The 23102-nt window shown below is 41.1% G+C and overlaps 1 protein-coding gene across 3 annotated transcripts in view; it reads left to right on the top strand.

The window, feature by feature from the left end:
• RSU1 (Ras suppressor protein 1) overlaps nucleotides 1-23102 on the top strand; it is a 250150-nt gene that overhangs the window by 23457 nt on the left and 203591 nt on the right. For 2 of the 3 annotated variants that reach the window (XM_055332420.1, XM_055332418.1), the window contains exon 3: nucleotides 15398-15448. The exons of the other annotated variant lie outside the window; for it this stretch is intronic. In XM_055332420.1, coding sequence (XP_055188395.1) covers nucleotides 15398-15448 — 51 coding nt within the window. The remainder of the gene's footprint in view (nucleotides 1-15397; nucleotides 15449-23102) is intronic. 3 annotated transcript variants of the gene reach the window in all.

Here is a 23102-nt window from a genome sequence, read left to right as displayed (position 1 = left end):
CTTCTGAAGCTACCATTTATTTCCCTTAACCTTTCCTCATGGTCTTTTAATTGTTTTTCTCTTTTATCCTCTGCTTCCTTCCTTGCTATCAACTTGTCTTCTATGTTGCTCACTCTTTCTTCCACCTTATTAACCCTCATTGTTAGGACCTTCAGTTTGGATTGCATCTCATTTAATTGATTTTTAATTTTGGCCTGATGAGATCTGAATTCTGCAGTCATGAAGTCTCTTGAATCCTTTATGCTTTTTTCCAGAGCCACCAGTAGCTTTATAATTGTGCTTCTGAATTGGCTTTCTGACATCATATTGTAATCCAAATTCTGTAACTCTGTGGCAGAGAGTACTGTTTCTGATTCTTTCTTTGTGGTGAGTTCTTCCTTCTAGTCATTTTGCTCAGTGCAGAGTGGCTGTATGAGGGGCCTGAGTCAAGAATACCAACAACCTGAGTAAATACAACCTAAGTAAATTTCACTCTAGATGATTCTGCCAAGGTCAGAGACCAGAAATTGAAAACAAAGATCAGAACGAGATAAAACAAAAGGACCACTAAAGTGAAAAACAATTTTCAAACTAAGTAGTAAAAAATAAAAGGCCAAGAATCCTAAAGAAGAAAAGAGAAAAAAATGAGAAAAAAGCAAAAGTAAAGAGGAAAAAAAAAGAGAAGAAAAAGAAGGGAGGTGCAGTGGGAGTTGGTGGTGGTGATGAAGTTGTAGTGGAGGGATGATGTAGTCTACCTGAGGGGTCCTAGAGGGTGATCCTCTTGGTTCTGAGTATATGAAGTTCCGTATGTTAGAAGATGCTTAGTCCCAAATTTATATAAATCGGAAATACTTGTAGAGAGCCCCACATTGACCACCAAAGCATAAGTGAGATAAAAGAGAGGAGCAGAATGGGAGTGAAGAGAGAATATAATTTCACAGAATGAATCAGCATGGTATACCACTTGGTTCTGGGTGATGCTGGTCATATTTTAGAAGGTATTAGCTTGTGCCATTGTAGAACAAAATGAGGCAGAGAAAACAAAACACACACACACACACACACACATACAAAATGTATCTCGTATATCTCCCAAAATTAAGTTGAGTACGTTGAAGGGAATCCAGAAGTGGAACATCTATCTAGGACCTGTAATTGTAGAAATATGAAAGTCTAAAAGGAAGAAACTTAAAAATGAAGAGGAGGTAAAATATTACAGTTAAGGTGGGAAAAGAGATAAAAAAAATGGAAATTTATAGTCTGATACAGAAACGTGTTATACTGGAAAAAGGAAAAAAAGAGGGGGAGGGGTACACTCTGGTTCTATATACTGTAAATCCCTTGACTTCCCCTGGAGCTTTCCAGCGCTGCTCCGTCAAGAACTTGCTCTTGCCCTATCCTTCCACCTTCTGGGGTCTTCTGGGGGAGGGGCTGCTGTGCTGACTCTCAGGTGTGTTCACCTGGGGAGCTGCCCCGCACCCTGCTGGGTGTAGGACTCAGGGGGAGCTGTTGACCCAGCGAGGCCCCTGTCCCCTGGCAGCCCCGCCTCTCCCAGGCACAGGGTGACACCAGGAGGGACAACCCCACAGGCGGTGGCTGGGTGTCCCCAGCCCTGGAGTCCGCTCCCGCAGTGACCACCGCGGCTCCCAGTCTGCAAGGGCCTGGGTACTCCCGGGGCGGGGGGCGCCGATCTGCACAGGTCGGGGTGCCGGGGCAGGAGCGTCCTCGCTGTCCTGGGCCCTCCCCGCCTCGGCCTGTCCCGGGGGCAGCGCAGGATCCGGGCTGTGTCCCCCGGCGCCCTGGGGTCCAGGGCCTGCACTGCTGGAGTCGCTCCCGGGGCCGCGCAGCCCCTCCGCCCGGAGCCCCGCCCGACCCTCCCGCTGCTCCCCCAGGCCCCGCGGGGCGCGCTCCGGCCCTTTACGGAGATGGGCGGGTGTGGGGGGCGCTCTCCCCCGGCGCCCCTCCCCTGTCCGTGACCCCGGGACCTGGAGGTTCCCCCCCCCCCCAATCACGCCCGGGTTCCCTGCTGAGCGCCTTTTGGTCCGGGAAGAGTGGTGGGGATTGTCAACGTTCCCGCTTCCCGGGGCGGGGCACCCTGTCCCGAGGCTCTCCCCGGCCTTGGCGGCTCCTCGCGGGCCCTCCCCCACCGGATTCTTTCTTACTTTATTTTTCCCCACCTTCCTGCCTTGTCAGAAGCAAAAAGCCTCCTCTCTGTAGCGTTCGGCTGTTCTCTCTTTCAATCTCAGGTCGAATGTGAGGTGTTCAGGATGGTTTGAAAGTCATCTAGGGGAGTTGGTGGGGCCTGGTGCACTGAGGACCCTACTCCTCTGCCGTCGTGCCCTGCCTCTGTGTAATTGATTTCTAGTCTTATACTGTTGTGGTTTAAAAAGATGCTTGATACAATTTCATTTTTCTTAAATTTATTGGGACATTTTTTGTGGCTTTACATGTGATCTTTCCTGGAGAATGTGCCATGTGCACGTGTTTTCTGCTGTTTTTGTTTAGATTATTCTATACATACCTGGTAAGTCCATGTGATCTAATGTGTTGTGTAAGGCCAACCTTGTCATTTCTATCTGGATGATCTATCCACTGATGAAGTGGGGTGTTAAAGTCCTCTACAACCATTACTACATATTTGCTTTGTATATTTAGGTGCTGCTGTGTTGGGTGCCTAGATATTTACACTTGTTATATTCTTGTTTTATTCATCCCTTTTTCTTAACGTATTGTCCTTTTTGTGTCGTGTTGCACTCTATTTTAAAGTCTGTTTTGTCTGAGTATTGTTACCCATGGTTTTCTTTGCATTTCCATTTGCATGGAATATCTTTTTCATCCTTTTTAGTCTGTGTGTGTCTCCAGGTCTTAAATGAATCTTTTGTTAGCAGCTTATCAGTGGGCCATTAAAAAAAATATCTGTTCAGTCACTTTGTCTTTTGACTGGAGCATTTAGTTTATTTACATTTAAAGCAGTTTCTGATAGGTATGTACTTATTGCCATCTTGTTCATTGTTTTCTAATTGTTTTTCTAGTTCTGTTCCTTTTTCCTTTTCTTACTCTCCCTTTGTGATTTGATGACTTTCTTTAGCATTATGTTTGGATTCTTTTCTATTTATTTGTGTACCTAGTATAGGTTTTGGTTTGTGATTACTATGAAGTCTGTATGTAACACCCTGTGTATACACCTCATATATTTTAAGTTGATGGTTGTATAACTTTGAACACAGTCTAAAGCACAATATTTTTTATACTTCTAGATTTTATTTTTATTTCATTTTACATGTAAAAATTTTGTGTACTCTTAACTAATTATTGCAGATATAGTTGATCTTACAACTTCTGTGTTTTACTATAAGCTTTATAAGTGGTTGATGCACTGCTTTTATTATATGTTTGCTTTTACCAGTGAGATTTGTTCTTTCATCATTTTCTTAATTCTATTTATAGCCTTTTCTTTTCTGCTTAATGAAGTTCCTTTAACGTTTCTTGTAAAACTAGTTTAGTGGCAATGAAATCCTTTAACTTTTATTTTCGTGGGCTACTCTTTACCTCCGTTTCAATTCTGAATGATAACCTTGTTGAGTATAATATTCTTAGTTACAGGTTTTTTCCTTTCAGCACTGTGATCACATCATGCCACTTTCTTCTGGCCTGCAGAGTTTCTCCTGAAAAATCAGCTGAGAGCCTAATAAGCTTTCCTTTTCAACTTTTTGCTTCTCTCTTGCAGCTCTTAAAATTCTCTCTTTACCTTTATTCATGACATTTTAATTGTATGTCTTGGTCTGAGTCTCTTTGGGTTTATCTTGTTTGTGACTCTCTCTAATACCTGGACCTGGATACCTGTTTCCTAGGTTAGGGAAGTTTTCAGCTATTATTTCTTTAGATAACTTTCCTTTTTCTTTCTCACTGTTTCTTCTGGGACCCTTAAAATGGAATGTGTGTATGTACTTCTGTATGGAGAAGTCTCTTAAACTGTTCTGCTTATTTTTTTTTTTTCTTTTTCTTGGTCAGCTTGGGTGATTTCCAATATTCTCCTTTCTGGGTTACTGATCTGTTTTTTTTTTTTTTTTTTTTTTTTTTTGCATCCTCTGTTCTGCTGTTGATTCCCCTGAATGTATTTTTCATTTTAGTGATTGTATTCTTCAGCTCAGGATGGTTCTTTTTTATATTTTCTGTCTTAAAGTTTTCACTGTAGTGTTCCTTTTTCTCCAGAGTTTGATGGTTTTCTTTATGACCATTATTTTTAACTATGAGATATATTGCTTATCTTCCTTTTGTGCAGTTCTTTTTCTAAGATTTTGTCTTATTCTTTCATTTGGAACATATTCCTCTGCCTCCTCATTTTGTCTATCTCTTGACTGTTGCCCTGAATTAGGTTGATCACTTATATCTCCTTGTCTTGGAGAGAGGCCTTACACAGAAGATGTCATGTTGGGCACAGAAGTGTAATCTCCCTCATTACCAGAATCAGGATTTCCTAGGATATCCCCTTTGGGGGCTGTCTGTGCTCTTCTGTTACCCCTGGACCGTCACTGTTGTGGGCATGCTGTTTAGGAGTTTGCTCCCACTGTGGCTGGCTGTGAGGCCACTGGTGGGTGTGGTTGGGATCCCTGCCCCAAGTGGCAGCCACTTTGGCTGGGTCATTGGTTCAGACAGAGGTCATTTGCTGGATGGGTGTAGCAGGTCGGGAACCATTTTGAAGGGGCATCTACAGGGGCAGGTGGGTTGGGTGGGGCTGGTCTGTAGGGAATACCAAAACAGAGTAAATTGTGCTAGTTAGGTAGATGGGTAGTATCAGTAATGGTGCCCACCAGTGCTGGGCCAGTTTGGCAGGTGGGTAAGAAAAATAGCAACCACCAGTGCTTCCATTTCTTCAGGAAAGTTCCTTTAGATCCCTGTTCTCCAGGATACCCCATAAAATTAGTCATAAGTCTTCATATATGTCCCAGGTACTTTTCCAACTGCTGCTCCTCTGGATCTTGGAGCGAGTGGGTCTGTCTGTGGCTCATTTAAGACCCATGTCTCCAGATCTCCCATAGTTAAGCTCTCCTGATTTGCAAAGCCAGACATTAAGGGGACCTGTTTTCCTAGTGCAGATGCCCAGAGAGGGGGTGCCTGATGTGGATCTTGAACTTCTCACTCCTCAGGGAGGATCTGTCTGTGATAGTCCTGTGCCAGGGCTGTGGGTCCCAACCAGACCGAGTCCCTGCCTCTCCCTCCATTCTCGATATGGCTTTTTCCTTATATCATTAGCTATGGATTAGCTGTTGTCATAATCTTCATGTCATTCTCAGAGTTGCTCTGTATTTGTTGGAGAAATGTCATTGGAAGCAGAGAACTACTGCCCAACTAGAGAAATGAGGAATCAGAGAGAAGTTTCTACCATTGACCCTAGGAAGGAGAAAAATACCTCTGCCCTACCTACCTGTTTATTTGTATGGATAGGTGAAAGTTGAGAATGCACCATGTTGTCTGAAAAGAAAACCATGCACATTTAATACTGTCCATTTCTTCATTTTTAAAAAGTTTTTGTTTAAATTCCAGTTAACACACAGTATAATATTAGTTTCAGGTGTACGATATAGTGATTTAGCACTTCCATACACCGCTCAGTGCTGATCATGACAAGTGCATTCCTTAACCCTTGTCACCTGTTTCACCCATCCCCCCTCCCCCCCAGTAACCATCAGTTTGTTCTCTAGAGTCAAGAGTCTGTTTCTTGGTTTGTTTCTCTTTTTTTCCCCTTTGCTGGTTTGTTTTGTTTCTTAAATTCCACATATTATTGAGATTGTATGGTATTTGTTGTTCTCTGACTTACTGTGTTTAGCATTATATTCTCTAGATCCATCTGTCATTCCAGATGGCAAAAATTTCATTCTTTTTTATCGCTGAGTAATATTCCGTTATATATATGTATATGTGTATTATATATATGTGTGTGTGTATGTATACCACACATCTTTATTCATTCATCAGTTGGTGGACGTTTGGCCTGTTTCCATAATTTGGCTCTTATAGATAATGCTGCTATAACCATCAGGGTACATTTATCCCTTTGAATTAATGGATTTTTTTTTTTTTTTGTATTTTCGAGTAAATACCTAGAAATGCAATTGCTGGATCACAGAGTAATTCTATCTTTAACTTCTTAAGAAACCTCCATACTGTTATCCAGAGTGGTCGAACCAGTTTGCATTCCCACAAACAGTGCAGGAGGGTTCCCCTTTCTCCACATCCTTACCAACACCTATTACTTCTTGTGTTGTTGATTTTAGCCATTCTTCATTTTGGTAAAAAATGAACTTATGGATTAAACCTCTTTTTTTTTTTTATCTTTTAGATGTCTTAAAATGTTGTACAGTTGGCCTCTTGTTGACATGTGTTGGCTTTATCTGGCCAATAAAAACCAGAGTGAGAATTAATCAGCTTTTTCAGGGCGCCTGGGTGGCTCAGTCGGTTAAGTGGCTGCCTTTGGCTCAGGTCATGGTCTTGGGGTCTGAGGATCAAGCTCCGCATCGGGTTCTCCTCCACTCAGCAGGGAGTCTGCTTCTCCCTCTCTCCATCTGTGCTCGCTCTCTCTCAAATAAATGAATAATTTTTTTTAAAGAATTAATCAGCTTTTAGTCTGGAAACAACTTTTAAAGGGGTGTCTTGCTGACTTGCTCTGAATCCATGGCAAGGTTACTTAATCTCCTTGTAACTCATTTTTCTGATCTATAATCGGGAGGGAGGTGGTTGATAGGAGTACTACTCTGCATGGTCACTGTGAGGAACGGATAAGGTGATAAAGTTCCTTTTTTAGTGCTAGACACGTCTTATGCATTTGGGAAACATTTTTGTTACTACCTTATTTTAACAGTTTTGATTATAGTGAATGGCTATAAAGTGCCCAGCAGAGCACATTGATGTGCTAGGCATTACATAAATACTAGTTCATTCGTATATTTTATTTTTGTTTCACAGAATCAAATAATTTAATTCAGCCTTTCATTTTCAAGATGAGAAGTTGTGTGCTCCAGAACATTCCAGTGATTTTCTCAGGATCTCATGGGATTGTGATCTGAATCTCAAACTGCTTAAATCTGGATATTCTTTGCTTTGAGTTGCTTTATATAACTGTCATATTTTATTCAAATAGAATTAAGTCTTCCATTCAGGTTTATACTTCTTATGATGACTGGAATTTCCACCATCTTGAAAAGAATGCTCCATCCAGGGGTGAACATTATTTTCCTAGTTTGGAAAGAAGAAGCTCAAGTTGGAATCTGGAAAACTCATTTGTAGTCTCATTTCTGACTCTAGTTGTCTGTAGAGCTTCAGAAAAACCACTTTACTGCTCTGCGCCATAGTTTCCTTATCTATAAAATGAGAGGCTTCAGTGTTTTGATTTCTAGGATTCTATAACTGATTTCTAAAAATATGCCTTTTTGCATATTAAACACATAGCATAGTTTATGCTGGAAAAGCAAAACAAAAGATGGTAGGTAGGTAGGTGGATACAGAATAAAATTGAGTCTGGACCTTGAAGATTTTACTAGGCCTGAAAAAACTTTCAAGCATTTCCCTTCTATGGGAGTTTCAAATCAGCTTCTCTCCTGCATATGGCACTTATATTTTGTAATGTGTCAGAGTGTTTTATTGCACGCCCTGATTATTGCAGAGTAATCTTGTTGAGGGCAGTAACTGTGTCTCACTCATACTCTATCCCTGTCCCAGTGCTTCCGTTCAGTCTTGCAAAACAGCCCTAAGTATGCGTTTGTCAGTACTGTCCTCCTTGCACCTCAGGAGCGATTAATGACTGCGTGCCACAGGTGGATGGCTGTATTTTTCTCTCTGAATCTCTTGGGCATCTTCACAGATATCATTTTTCTTGGTCTTTTTTCCCGAGGGAGAAACATTTGAACAGGAATGATGTGGGCTGCACGTTTTTAATAAGCAGTAGGTTGGGTCTGGTACCTTTTGACTTAATGTTTTGGTGGGCACAGTAACCCAGCCAGTGACCAGCTCCTGGGGTTCTCAATACATGTGAATTCTCTGCTCTTACTTATGTATCAGAAGAGGTATCCCGTTTGTTTCAGCGGTCACATAAATTAAATTGCTTTCCATTGAATGAAAGAGCAGGTAATTATGGTTATTAGACTCTTCATCTGCAAATAGTATAATTTAGTCAAATAAACTGATTTCGAAAACTTGCTACTACAGAGTTTTTAACTCACTGCAATAATTAGTTGTGAAGTAAAGGAAAGCTTTCATATCATGGTGACTTTCTTTAAATTATGAACAATTTCGAAAGAAAAAATGTTTTTATGATTCTGGGTGTGTTGATGAATATATTTGTATTGTATCTTAGTATCGAACATTTTATTTTGTCTTCATGTTGATATATTGGCAAAAGCTGCATATTTAAGAAGATCTGAATCTATGTCTTAATACCAAGGGTGAAATAATTTCAGCCATGTGACACAGGCAGGCATTTTAATCATGCATCATGGAGACGCAAAACCCAAATTGTTGGTCAGCATTGCTTTTGGATGCTGACATCTGGATGGCTTTCACATCCCTGTGGAGTCTCTGAATCAGGGTTATTTAGGGCTGTGGCTGTTGCTAGCCTACTGGGGAGCCAGAGTGGAAAAACCATTTGAACCATCCTATACTTCGAGTTCAAATCAATTCTTCTTTTTGGTCTATAACTTTGGGAGGAACTGAATTAGTAGAGGGTACTGTTTGTGATGTAGTCCATCGTTGCCCAGAATTTGACTCATGTGCTTGGAGTTGCCAAACAAGGCAGCCCTCCTTGAACATCCAGAGGTATAACGTGACAATCTTTGCTACCACAAGAACTGGTGGAAAGGGGTAAACTGTTTGCCTTCTGTTGGTAATGGTGTTTCTCTGCTTGCATTTGGGGCTTGGTCTATGAAATGAACTGGAAGTTACAGTCCAGTTTCTGTGACCAGTTACACAACCTTTGGTGCTCAGAGATCGCCAGTTCTGACCTATGGCAAGATTACAGACACCTTCATGTCCTGTGTCATGTTGTGTGTTTTCAGACCTCGTTCTTCTTGGTTCACTCTGGCTGTGTTTCTCCCCCTGCCCCGCACCCCCCAGATGGAAATGTCATTCTGCAAAGCTAGAACTTTTTTTTTTTTTTTTACCTTCTCTGAAGTGCTACCAGAGGAATCATTTGCTTTCTCATTTGCCAAATAGGAAATAGTAGAGACAGTTTCCAGTGTGCCACATCATCGTGATAGATTAGGTTATTTTGAAAAACAAGTCTATAATGTCATCTTAGGGCGCTGTGGATCTCATCATGCATTTTTTTTTCTTATGTTGCCTACTTTATGCCGAAAAGAAGGACAAAACCCGAGCTGATTTTAAATAATATCTGCTTCTGTGTGTTATCTAGAAATGATGATTCGTTTTTGTAGGGATGTTTAGTTAGTCCTTTGAGTTCTCTGGATTTATTCCATTAAAATACTGGCTGCCCCCTGCAGTCCTGTACTTTGTGTGTTTTCCATCTGTTTGTTCAGGGAGGCCTGGAATTGCCTCCATAACTTTTCGTTTCCATGTCCTGCAGGTCTAGCAGTACTGTATGGTGTAACCTCTGCCCTGAGGCATTTTTGGATATGTCACTGCATAATAAGTAATGTCTCCTGAAGTACTATTACCCTTTCTGATACACTCCTCTTGCGTTCATGGTTCTTTCATACTTTGTGTTTTGGCATTTTCGTGCATGTTCTGTGTTCCTTAAATGAGTGACCATGTAATTTCCCATTCAAACCAGGACATTTTTGAGAGGGACATTCCACATAATCCAAGATTTTCCCAGGCTCCCCGGGATGTACAGTAGATATTACTTCATAGAGAATTTCCAGGGTAGAGCCTCTTGGCATTCTGAGTGTGGTGAGTGCCCGAATGAGTCCTTGATTATGTTTCTCGTGAAATGATTCAACTGGCCAGTTCCCCAGTTCCTTCTTTGAGCATTTTCCTGCTGATTCCCTTCTTGGCTGGAGAACAAACAGTCATAAATCATGTGTTACGGTGCCAGCAACCTCATCCTGTCTCTCCTTTCCCGACCAACACCTCCTGTCCAACAGTTTTGTTTCCCACTCTTTATTCTGGCCTGAGACAGTGTTCACCCAGTGACCCTTTCTAAAGACTAGAGGCAGAATGATGGCCAAGGTCCTGTAACCTTTAACTTTGTGTGTCAACACACTTCTGAGTTCTCTGGTTGATTTTTGAAATATATTCTATTTGGAAAATGCCTACGCAAAGCATAGTTTAATATTCCTTTAGGAATTTTAATAACGGTTTGTTCACACTGTTCTGGTGCTGCTCATTCCTGACAGTTTCTGGTGCTGCTCATTCTTGAAAGTATGTTATTCACATGCTGGAAGATCTCCCAGTGTGTGATGAAGGTTTGCAAGGCGGGTCAGTGGGTACAGCCTGCTTCCATTCTCCCCAACATGTTTGACCATGGCAGCTTTTGTGCTTTTAAATAATCCATTTCTATTTTGGTAGGCACTTTCTCCCTTCTTTTTTAACAGCACGGTTTCCATACAAGACTCACAATGAACTCACCATTGCCAAGTGGAGGGGAGTGGCGGGTTTTATAAATATGATTGTCGCAACTCAGTCTCTGCCTGTACCAGGCTTTGTGATTGATTCTGTGATTTCTGATTCTGTCCAACTGAACTGCCCTCCCCACAGACCCAGCCTGGACTCCTTTGTTGCCCTAAATATTTTCTCAAAGATCTTTTATTAACTTTTTCTTTACTGCTCTAATTTTTCTGCCTCTTACCTACTTTATCATGTAGCTCTGTAACAATAGTGAGAAAGAAAAATACATTCTGGTGGTGTTATCAGGTGAAGCAACAGCTGTGTTTCTCTTTATTCAAACAGAAAAAGAACTTTAAACTTTGTCACTTTCTCTCCTGCTAAATGCTTGCTGAAGGGAACACAAGGAAATGATGGAAAATAACTGGCTTTCCCTAATTAAATCTTTCATCGTGCATGGTAGCTGGAAGAGAGAACAAAAAAAAATTGTTCTAATGAGTTAGTTGTGATATTTTAGGAAGAATTAAGGCAGAGCTGGGAGGATTGTTCATTTTCTCTTGTCATCAGGATTGATTTCTGTGACGCTCTGATGGAGGTCTGTGCCAGTGTGTGAGGCTGCTTGTTGTCTGCCACTTTCAGTTTGCTCCATTTGTTGGTTGTAAAACCCCTGATTAGCTGGCACTTGGGCACCTGGAATATAGACTGCATTTCCCTGCCTCGCTTGCAGAGAGGCCTCATTGTATTCTAAAATTGTGATCCATTGATTGCAAGTACAAGTACCATGTGCAGCTTCTTGGAACTATCCTGAAGGAGGAAGCCGCCTTTTTTCAGTATTCTTGAGAGAAATGCAGATGTGATGGCTAAACTCAGGCAGCCATCTTGAAGCATGAAGTAGGAGCCATGTAATGGGGATGGTTGAGCAACAAAGATATCAGAAGCCTCTGGATCACCTGTGTGTGAGTGAGAGACAGACTCTTATTGTGTGCACCTCTGTTACTTGTTGCTTGCTCTCACATGAAAGGGACCATAATCTTTACACATCTGTGAACCTTTTTCATCTGGTTTGGTATGAGGGTAGCTCTTTGAGATATTTTCCCCCCATATCAGACTGTATTCTTCAGAGATAAAGGAATGCTTAGTTGGTGGACAAGGAATCTTAACTCTTACAAATAAAAATGTGCAAGATGTTGTATAGTGTTTAACATCATGTGAGAAGCCACCGTTGTGACTCTGTCAGAAACCACAAGAATGCTCTCCTCCTTCCCCATTGCTTTGCGCTTCACCTTCCCTAACAGTTCAGTCCTCAGGCCAGTGAGTGGGACAGAAAAGGAGAGATGGTCAGGGTTGGGAGGGCCTGGTGGTCTAGAGTGGTGGAATGGGACCCGAGTGGAGTGAGTTGAGCATCTGTGCAGGTTGGGGAACCTGGCCTGCAAGGTCCAGCCCAAGCAGGACGAGGAGGGTGTCTCTATGGAGGGGCGGGTGAGCAGGGTAGTCTGAGCAGTATGAAGGTGTCCCAGCTGGAGGGAGGAGCATGTGTGTGTGGGAGATTGGTTACCACATTGATTCTAAAGCTGGGTAATTGAAAGGACTCAAGTTCCACAGAGCCTGCTCGCTTAAGGAGTTAATAAAGGCATAGGATCTTGCTTAGCAGGCATAGGAAAGCATGGGTGAGCTGTGGGGGCATCAGAGGCTCAGTGGGGCTGCTCCCCAGAGTCATTTCTCAGTTGCTCAGGACATGTTTATTCTCCAGGTTATGAACTATCAAGATTGTATAAGGAATCTGGGTTTCAGGATAGCCTGGGCAAAAATGTCCACCAGTGTCTTTTATGCCCAACTGGTCGTGTACCTCATAGCTAGGTGTAAGCCGTCAGTCTACACATCCCTAACCAGTGTAAAACACTCTGACCCTGGAGATTTCCTGGATGTATTCAACTTTAAGCTGAACATCACACATCTCTAGCTAGCTTCCTCATCTTGATCTTGACCAAGAATGAGTACTGAACTTCCAGGTGCCCCTGCAAAGAAGCATAGAACTATCTCGGTCTAGCTGTAAGAGCACTCTATTTCATGCAGTTATATATAGGGTTATTGATTACATAGTAAGTAGGTTAGAGATAATGGGAGCCAGAATTTTCACTGTTAGAGAAGGGAATTACAAACACAGAGAGGAAAGAAACTGGAGTGAACTGTGTGATGTTGTATTAGAGTTGGATATATTGTTGTGAGCTCAGAGTTTTCAATAATATAGTGAAATCAGTATAGTGTGTGTGTGTGTGTGTGTGTGTGTGTGTGTGTGTATTCTCAAGCTCTGTCCACTGAAAGGAGCTGAGAATACTGAGCCCCAAATAGCAATGAACACATCTGGTGCTCAGATTTTGTCTTATAAATACCATTTTCCACAAAAAGGAACCAGAGCTCATTAGAGAAATGGTGATTTCAGGGCTGTGGCTGAAAAAGGACAAGATGAGCTTGAATATCTTGTGCCAGAAAGCGGGGAGGTGTTCAGGGAGCAGTGGGGACCTGTCAGAGGGATACCATCCGGCTTGGATGGGCTCCCTCTGGCCAGATCGGACAATTTGAACACCAGCATAAATAATAACAGTAGATAATAATCCACTGACTAAAATAGGAAACCACTAAGCAATACAGATATAAAGAAAGAAATTGCAGTTTCTCAACAGCAACACTGTTGACATTTTGGACCTGATGATCCTGAGTAGCTAAAGCTATGTTTTGCCCAGCTATTCCTACAGAAGCACCAGACTGTTTCTGGGTTTGGAGATAGTTGCAGAGGAGTGAGTGGGCTGTGTCCTGCATTGTAGGATGTGAGGCAGCATCCCTGGCGCCTGCCCCCAGGATGCCTCTGCTCTAGACCAGTGCCGTCTAATACATACAGTGTGAGCCACATAGGAAAGTTTTGGTTCTTAGTGGCCATCGTAGTTAGACTCAAAAATGTTTCCAGACATTGCCAAATGTATTGAGAGGGTAAAGGTTGCCCTGGGTGGGGATCATGAGACACTTGGCACAGGATCTTTACATAGCTCTGAAATACCCTTCCTTTCTTAACCCCCCCTTCTCCCCAAGTGCTTATTAATTACAAAAGGGAAAAGAAGAAATTTGCAGTGGAGAAGCCTGGGAGACATAAACGATCAAGGGAAGATCGTCAGTGACAGACAAACCGAACTTGTCTGCCACCTGATAGGATGCATTGAGAAGAGTGCCACATTTTCTTGACATTCCTTCCAAAGATGCTTTTTTTTTTTTTTAAAGATTTTATTTATTTATTCATGAGAGACACGGAGAGAAAGGCAGAGACACAGGCAGACGGAGAAGCAGGCTCCCCATGGGGAGCCCGATGTGGGACTTGATCCCAGGACCCTGGGATCGTGACACGAGCCAAAGGCAGATGCTCAACCACTGAGCCACCCAGGTGCCCACTCCCAAAGATGCTTAACCTCAGTCTAATCGTGAATAAACAAATTGACAAATCTGCATGGGGGTCATAATATAAAATAATTTGGCCTGCAGGCAGACTTCACAGTTACCAAGGTCATGAAAGTCAAGGAAAGAGAAATGCAGACAAGAGGTGACCTAAGAGATCCACTAGCTGCATGTAATGCGGTTCTGAACCGGTTTGTTTTTTTTCTAAAAGAAATGCTTGGGACATTCAGTAAAACTGGGGTGAGGGCTGTGAGGATTAGGTGGTAGTGATGTATGTTGGGAAGCTTTTGGCTTGGGTGACTGTGCTGTGGTTCTGTTGGGGGATACCATCCTCAGAATACCCTGAGTTTATGGGGCATCAGGCCAGCAGCATGATCTCTAATGGTTCAGGGCAGGAAAACAGGTCTCTGTACTGCATTTTGAATTTTCTATAACTTTGTGATGGTTGGGGGAAAAAGAAAAGAAACCTACTCAAAAGTAATGGTCAGGAGTGATACACTCATTTTCTTCCCAGCTCACTGGGGTCCAACATGAAGATCCTTCTTGAGAAAAAAATTTGTCTTCTCACTTCTTAGGGAAAAAACTGCTGCATTAATATAATGTTCTTAGAGAAAGAATATTAGAAAAATGTCAGAATCTGTTCAATATGTAAAATAGATACTTGAAACATATTGTTTGAAACAATATGCAGATCATTCTGTGAAGTTTTAGAACCCAAAAAGGGAGACCGGTCACTTTTTTCTCAGACTTTTTTTTTTTTTCTCTTGTGGATCTGTGTATATTTTCTTTCTTTAGAGTTGGAAAAACCATCTTTTAATTTAAGCAAGCCTGATCTTGTGCAACTTAAACCTCCGTGATATTGTTTGAAACTGGTGAGCAATCTGCAGGTGCTTTGAAATATCAACCAAAATTATTTTAGAGGAAAATTCTTCTCTTTTAGTCACTCAGTAGCATGTAAAAGAATTTCTGGGCTGCCAGTGGACGACGCAGGTGAAGCAGTGTGCTGCCTGTTAATGTGATGTGGTCTCTTCTGTCTTCACATGATGTTCTTTTGGTGCAGGTGAGGCATCAGGCCTCTCCACATCCCAGGCCACTTCTGACGGGCACACCTTAATTGAGATGGATCGCTCAGGCTAGGCCAGCGGAGCAGGTCACAGAGCAAAGCTAACTGGCCCTTGTCATATTTGATCCTGCAACATTAATCTCATTAGCTGTAACTTGCTGTGCTAATTGCATAACTTTTCTTAATTTGGCTTAACATTTAACAGATAGTGTTACATGAAACCTTGCTTCTATTTTTGTGAGCGGTAACACTTCAACCTGTGAAGATAATTTAACACTTTACCTTGTAGGAGTGTGGGGATAATTTGGGTACACTTACTGACTGTATGTGTGTTTTTTTTTTTTTCTTTTTCTTTTACAGTCTCCTTATCCCACATCACACAACTGGTCCTCAGCCACAACAAGCTAACAAGTGAGTTAACTTTACCGTTTGTTACAGTTTCTGACTTTTAGGTAATATGGTGATACTGCTGAGTCTTTTGTTTCCTTTAAAGATGCTAATGACCGATGTTATGTGGGGAAAACCTAGAATGATTTTTGGTGACAGTACAATACATGAGCATATTGTCCTGTATTTTGTACTTTGCTCTGTTTTGAAGATTCTTTCCTCACATATGTAAGCTGCAGAATGAACATGATATTGCTTCTCAGGAAATGGTTCCTTTCGGGGGTGGTAAGGGCTCCATTCACCTGAACTACCAGGTGATTCACTAGTGTTTCATGGTAAACAAATAAAACAAAACAAAACTTACTAAAGAATATTGGGAGTAAGCGTTCTTGGCTTTCTCTGTACTTCCTCCTCAAAAGGAGAATATTTAACTGTTGTGATACTTCACTGATTGATGGAGGGGGGGAGCCCTACAAAACTGTGTAAGTTATATAAATCTGCACCTGCATTTTTCACATTTTTTGATTCTGGCTCCCAAGAAGACTTCTCTGGGGTGTGGGTGGTGTCACGGCATGGTTAACATATAGAATTGATAGCTGTTTTTATGAAAATACCTCGTGTGAGTGATAATGGGCCATCTGATTCTTAGAGCTGTGACTTTAAAGATTTTAATAACAGGGACTCACTCTCCTTTCTTATTCCTAATTGACTGTCACTTCTTTGTGCTTGCCATATTTCCTGCAGACTTGAATGATTTTCTAATCATGTGGCAAGAATTTGTTAGGGAGCTTTCTGAGTCCCATGAAATTGAGCTGAATGTCATGTTGAGGGATTTGTCTCGTAAATTTATGTGTGTATGTGCATTATATACAGCTTGAGGCAATGTCACAGAGCTGCTGATTATTGAGAATTAAGAGGGCAGTTAGGGCCTCTGGCGTGCAGGAAACAGGCAGATTTAGTTCATTCTTAGCAAAAAGCACATATTTGTAAGACCAAGGCAGAGTGGCACAATTGTCACATTTGCATAACGGTGGTTACAGAAGCTGAAAGGAAGGGTTCCAAGTCACATGTGATCATTTTTGTAGCAGGTAGTATGCTGCCAGTTTCATGGTTTTCATAGCAAATGATCCTATGGTCCACTGAGACCGTAGTCCCAATATAGAGGAGATTTGTAGTTTGTCTTGAAAGCCAGACAGCATAATCCCTGAATTCCCCAAGATTTTGTGATCAGAAGTTCCTGAAACTGTTGCACAGTTCATGAAAACACTTAATTGCCAAGCTTCCCATGGTTAGATTTGCATCATCAGTAGAGCAAAAAAAGCAAAAACAAGAAGCAAAACCTGCTGTATTCCTATTACATCATTAATCGGTCTGTTCTTTAAAAAAAAAAAAAATATATATATATATATATATATGTAATATTTCAAATTTTTCAACTGTAGTTTATTTCTTTTTACGTGTCCACAAAGATAGAAATCTTAGGGTTGAGTGGATCAGTTTCTTTCTCCAGGCATATAATACTAGATTAATTTAGAGTGGCATAAAAATGGAGTTAAATTGTATCTGCTATTGTTAAAGAGGTTGACTGTGAATGAATTTAAACTTCAAATTTCTCTCTTCCCTGTTTTTTTTCTTTTTCTTTATTTTTCCATTTGAGACACTCTTGACCTAATCCAGTAAACTCTAATTAATCGTCTTGGTAAGTTCTGTTTCAAGCCATGGTGAGTAGTGTCAGTGACATTCGATCTGTTCCACTAAGGTCAAATTAGCATCTTTTACTATTTTTCTGGCATTTAAATGAATGACTTCGCTATGGTTTTTCAAGTATTTATAGTAAATATGTCCATTTGATGGAAATATAAATATGCATTAAATGTAAGTGGCTGAGCACACCCTCCTGTCACTTTGTATTGTAATCAGTGTCTTTCACTTCCTGTGGCTTTTAATAAGGCCTGGCTGACAATGCTGCATTAAAACCAGTGGCACTCAGAAGATAAACCCCTCAGCCCTGTTTTATCTTGCAAAAGTATTTGTGTTTTTCTCATAGTCTGCCAATTACACTGTTGTTTGACGTTTCCACTTGTGTACTTATGAACGAATGACTAGCGGGCTCAGACGGGGACCTTTATTTGGGGACACCATGTGACTACACATGGAACCAGTATCTGCAGAGCCATTGGGACCGTGTGTCAACGATTGGACTTTCCCTGCTGGTGGTTTTGATGTGGGCCGGTCCTCTCAACGTATGAGGAGTAGCTGAGTGAGGCCACAGGAAGCCGGAAGTGGGCAGATGACCCTAAATTCCCCCAAGATTTTGTGAGCAGAAATTCTTAAAGCTTTCTTTATTGGAGTTCATAAAAAATATTTCAAAATTATCAAGCCAGTTGCTAGTAGGGGTTCATCATAACGTAGAGCAGCACCATTTAAATTTAAACCTGGAGTTCCTGGGCAGCTCAGGTGGTTAAGCATGTGCCTTCAGCTCAGGTCATGATCATAGGGTCCTGGGATCATGTCCTGCGTGGGGCTGTCTGCTCAGCGGTGAGCCTGCTCCTCCCTCTCTCTCTGCCCCTCCCCCTGCTTGTGCTCTCTTGTTCTCTCAAATAAATAAATAAAATCTTTAAAAAATAAAAATAAATAAATTTAAACCCCAATTTAAATTGGGTCAGTGTGGATGGGTTTTGGTAGAGTTGGGGTGGGGGAATCGCTCTGCCTGTAACAGCTTTCCTAGATGTACACATCTTCTTGATGTATTTAGACGGAAGGCAGAGCACAGAGTGAATCTTTTCCTTCTTCCTTTTTGCTCTGATGTGGCGGTGCCAGCTGGCAACCTGGCAAAGGTGCTTTCTGACTCAGGGGGAGTGGTTTCAGAGTGAAGATGAGGCTCCTCTGCCGGGGCTGTTCCTTCTGAAACACCGTTCGCTCTGCAAGAACACACAGGTGGTGGAAGGTATGATTTGCTGGACTTTGAGAACCTGCCCAGGCTCCTGTCTCAGAGACCCTTAATGCCAATGCGGCATGTCCTTGTCCTACTGCTCTCTCACCTGCTCTCTCCAAATCTGAAGTTTTCTTGAAAGAAAGTGAGGCCATTTGTTTCTTATTTTTCTTTAACATCTACTGCTGAGCACAGAGTGGCTTCCTAGGAATTGTCTGTATCAGGCAATCATGGTTGATAGGAGGGAGCAATAGATGATGGGGAGGTCCTGAGAGGAAGCTCCTGGCCTGAGGTGAAGCAGTCTGTGTAGAAACTGGACTTTGGGGATTAACTGGTATAAGGACTTGAGTGGAAAAGGCCACCACACACTTCTGTTTCCTACTCATGGGCACACATCATACATGCTGGACTGTGAGCTGTAGCTCTAAAGAGGGATTACCTTCTGTCCTCAGAACTGATGTCTATGTCAAGTTCCTTGTCTGGGGACCCTTTCATAGTGAGGACTGATGTGCTAGGGTGGCACTCCTCAGGTACATCTGAGAGTCCACAGTTGGGAAAGCTGGTGTCAGGATGAACCATAGTTTCTTCTGCCCCCCAGCAACCCTTATGGGCTTGGCTGAGTCTCACTTCTCCATGAAGCCTCCTTTAGTGCTGATAGGTGTGACAGCTTCTGGGCCTGTTCCTCTTCCACTTAAAGTGAGTTTCATCTATTTAAGGTCTCAAATTATTTACTGATTGCTTCATACAATTCATTGCATTGTAATTTCTTTGAGGTGAGGAGCCCTGTCTGAAGCTATTTTGCATCCCTCCCCTGCAAAACTTCCAAGAGCATGTTGAATGTCAGTTGGGCCCTCAGTTAAGACAGGTTGATTAGTGAATTGGCAGGTGATGAGTTGTGCTCACTCAGAGCAGACGGAGATGACATACCCAGGGGCTTGCTTGCTCTCAGTGTTTTGAAAGAAGGGAACATAGCAGGGATTTCAAAGACTTTTCCTGTGTGTCCGCCCCCATTCCAATGCTTGCCTTTGTGATTACTCTGCCTTTTAAGACCGTGTTTGCTGAGTGTTTTCACTTGACTCCGTCAGCTTGTACCTGGCTTTTATGGTGGTTTGGGGGTGTTAGCTATGTAAATGTTTTTCTACTTGTTTTTAGTTTTCAGCATTTCATTTTGAGACAGTCATTTTAAGGCTTTTCCACTAGAGGTCACTGTTGAGACACATATTTTTTTCCCAGGGTTGGTTGGTTTTTTTTCCCCCCTCTTAAAGATGAAAAACCGAATTTGTGTTACCAGATTAAATTTTTTGCAAGCTATTCTGCTCTGTCCAGTAGGGCATGTTGCTGTTGCCATTTATATAGTGCAGTTTGCCATAATTAAGGTAGATCCTCTATGAGGATATATGTTCTCCTGTTTTGCTCCTATAATTATTATTCTGTCTCACATACTTTTTTTTAGTATTTATTACGGCTACCTTCTCAAGTTAGGCAGGTTTCTTCTTTACCTTGGAAGAATCTTACTGCCCTCTGTAATATTTTGTATTGGGTATATGTGAGATTTTATTCTTGTGGAAGAAAGTTGAAAAGATATGTGTGTAACCAGATTTTAATTGAAAAATGACCATGTAAAACTCAGGCAAATGTGCATTTTGTGTATACTTATATGGATTCTTCTAAATGCCACTGTGTAAGGAAGGATACTCTGCTTATGAAATGAATTGCACTGTGAGTCGGTGACAAAACAGTTTCTGGGCATTATTTTTTAATGTGAAACTTTTCTTAATTTTAATAGTAATTTTTTAAAGATTTTATTTATTTATTTATTCATGACAGACGGTGGGGGGCAGAGACACAGGCAGAGGGAGAAGCAGGCTCCATGCGGGGAGCCCGACGCGGAACTCGATCCAGGGACCCCGGGATCATGCCCCGGGCTAAAGGCAGGCACCAAACCGCTGAGCCACCCAGGGATCCCCCTTTTCTTAATTTTAAAAACAATTTTATTTTCACAGAAAAACCCCCATACAGATATTGCCAGCACCTTGAATGTGACATTAGTGTTTTTCATTTTGTGACCCATGCATTCTGAGGGTTTTGTGCAAGAAATACGAAGGATATCGTTTTGCTTTCTGAAAACACAAAGCGGCCACCTCTTTGTAAACCATTCTTAGGTGGGGGTCTCTGAATGTGATTGTTCTGTTTTATATTTTGAACTATGATATAAAACCTTTTCTTGAGGATTTAGGGGTTGTGCCTGTAGTTTGAGGTCTTAATGTGACCATATCTTGTCATTTAATGTATCGGAAATGGCTAGTCGGGCAGTAAACCTAAGTTTTATGGCAAAATGTGTTTTATTTTTTGTAACAGACTGTTTCCTATTAGTTATAGCTTATGTATGAATTTGAAATTATAGTGAACAAGAAATGCTAGGGTTTTATTAGCAATTTCAAAAATTTATCAAAGATAATGTTCTAAATACATAGAAGTTAATTAACTATAATGTTTTAAAATTTTATGTAGATGTATATATCAATAGAATATTGACCGTAAATGTTGTTATAAATGAATTAAGGAGCATGTTCCACATGAAAATATGACATTCTCAAAATATGCAGATCTGATTATAATGAAGAAAATTAAGCAGATTTTTAAATAAAGTATAACATATTAAACCCCTTTCTATAGAGCTCATAGACTGTTGAGATGAATGAGAAAAATAAACTGTTCTAACTTACAAGAATGACCTTCATCTGTGCTCAACACCTTTCTGTTCTAAAGTCTAGTCCTTCTTTCATAGATTATTTGTCATGCCTTATGCAAAAGTTCCTGTGCATGGCTTGTATGAAATTAAACTGAGGGGAAATATGCAAAATAAATCGTCTCTGTGTCATGAATTTATCTTGTGACAATGTCAAAACAACTTGCTGTTTGCATTTTAAAAGAGTATAAATGTATTTATAATACAGAGGCTTTGATCAATAGCTTATTTTTTTTAATTAGGGCACATTTATCAGTTTGTTACTATGCCATCATTTGAAAGATTGGATTTGAAAAACTATATACATAGTATTTTTGAGTCTGGCAGCTATTAATTAGACAGTATCTATCAGATGGTACTAGTGGTTAGGTTACCATAAAAAAAATTTACCCGCAGTTGGGAGTTTGTTGTTATTTTGGTTTTAGTAAGTAAACCTGATAGATCATCACATGGAAGCATCTGTTGGCCCCATAGTCCAGAACCAGCAGGGTCCAAGGGCATTGGGTGAAGTTGGAGAAGCTGTCCCCTGATGCTCAGAGACTTAGCTCAGAGACTCTGGCCCACTGATCCGGTACTATCAACCAAAATGTACCTATTCTAGAATCTCTTTTCTTGGAGTCTTGCTCTACACTAAGAGGAAGCTAGCTAAACTAATGTATTAATTCTTCCACAGTATTTTTATTATTTTTATTTTATTTTATTTTATTTTATTTTATTTTATTTTATTTTATTTTATTTAGAGGGAAGGAGAGAGATATGGAGGAAAGGGGAGAGTGAGAGGGGGAGAGAGCATCTTAAGCAGACTCCATGCCCAACATGAAGCCAGATGCAGGGTTCAATCACATGAGTCTGAGATCATGACCTGAGCTGAAATCGAGAGTGGGTCACCTAACTGACTGCTCCACCAGGGGTCGGGAGCTCCCTACAGTATGTTTTTAAACAGAACAACTTTAGTTATGAGAATTTCAGAATGGTGGCAGGCTATGGAGAAAATGATGTGGGGGCAGTTTGACCCTGTCCCTTTCTAAATCATAATTAGCCCCTGAAGGGAAGTTGATCTTGAATATAGAATAATACAGTTCTCAAACAGAATTTATTTAATTGCAAAAATGTGTATACAAATCATCTATTGACTATTTCTTCTGAACAACGTGTGTGGTGTAGGTGTGTATATGGGTGTAGGTACGTGAGTGTACTGTGGATTAGAGTGGGAGATGATATTCTAAGAGGTGCAGTTCCTTGGCACGTGCATCCTTTTAGAGAAGTCCTTCACATTTCATAACAAACCAACCTTTTTCTAAGGGGCTGCAACTGTTTCAGTGATCCCTAGAAAAATGCACATAGGTTTTGTGGATCCACAAAAACTATCCACGAGTTCTTTAGGGGTGCATGTAACTCAGATTTCGAAATCCTGGAGCAGAGGGTAGATAACAGTATATTTGGTGTATAGATATACTGATGCTATTTCATAGAGATATCAGCTGGAAATTTGTACAAAACTTTATTTTTTAAAATTTTTATTTATTTATGATAGAGAGAGAGAGAGAGAGAGAGAGAGGCGCAGAGACACAGGCAGAGGGAGAAGCAGGCTCCATGCACCGGGAGCCCGACGTGGGATTCGATCCCGGGTCTCCAGGATCGCGCCCTGGGCCAAAGGCAGGCGCCAAACCGCTGCGCCACCCAGGGATCCCTGTACAAAACTTTAAAATGATGATTCTCATTATGTGAAATTCACTCTTGATAGCATTTAAAAAATGTTCAAAAGCTCCATCTACTTTAAGCTGCTGAAATGTATATTTTGTTCAATAAGAATTTGTCATCTTGAGTGGAATGCGTATGTGTGTATATATATATATATATATATATATATATATATATAGTTAACCTTAAATATAAAACTTCCCATTATTTTACCAACAAAAAAATGGGTTTATTTGGGAATAGCTGAGAATTGCAGCTTGGGACAGGCAAGCTGTAGCAAAACTATAGGCAAGTCA

Source organism: Nyctereutes procyonoides, unplaced genomic scaffold, assembly GCF_905146905.1.
Source record: "Nyctereutes procyonoides isolate TBG_1078 unplaced genomic scaffold, NYPRO_anot_genome, whole genome shotgun sequence".
Taxonomy (NCBI): Eukaryota; Metazoa; Chordata; class Mammalia; order Carnivora; family Canidae; genus Nyctereutes; species Nyctereutes procyonoides.
Note: the sequence above shows the minus strand (reverse complement) of the source record. Positions and strands in the feature narration are given on the sequence as shown.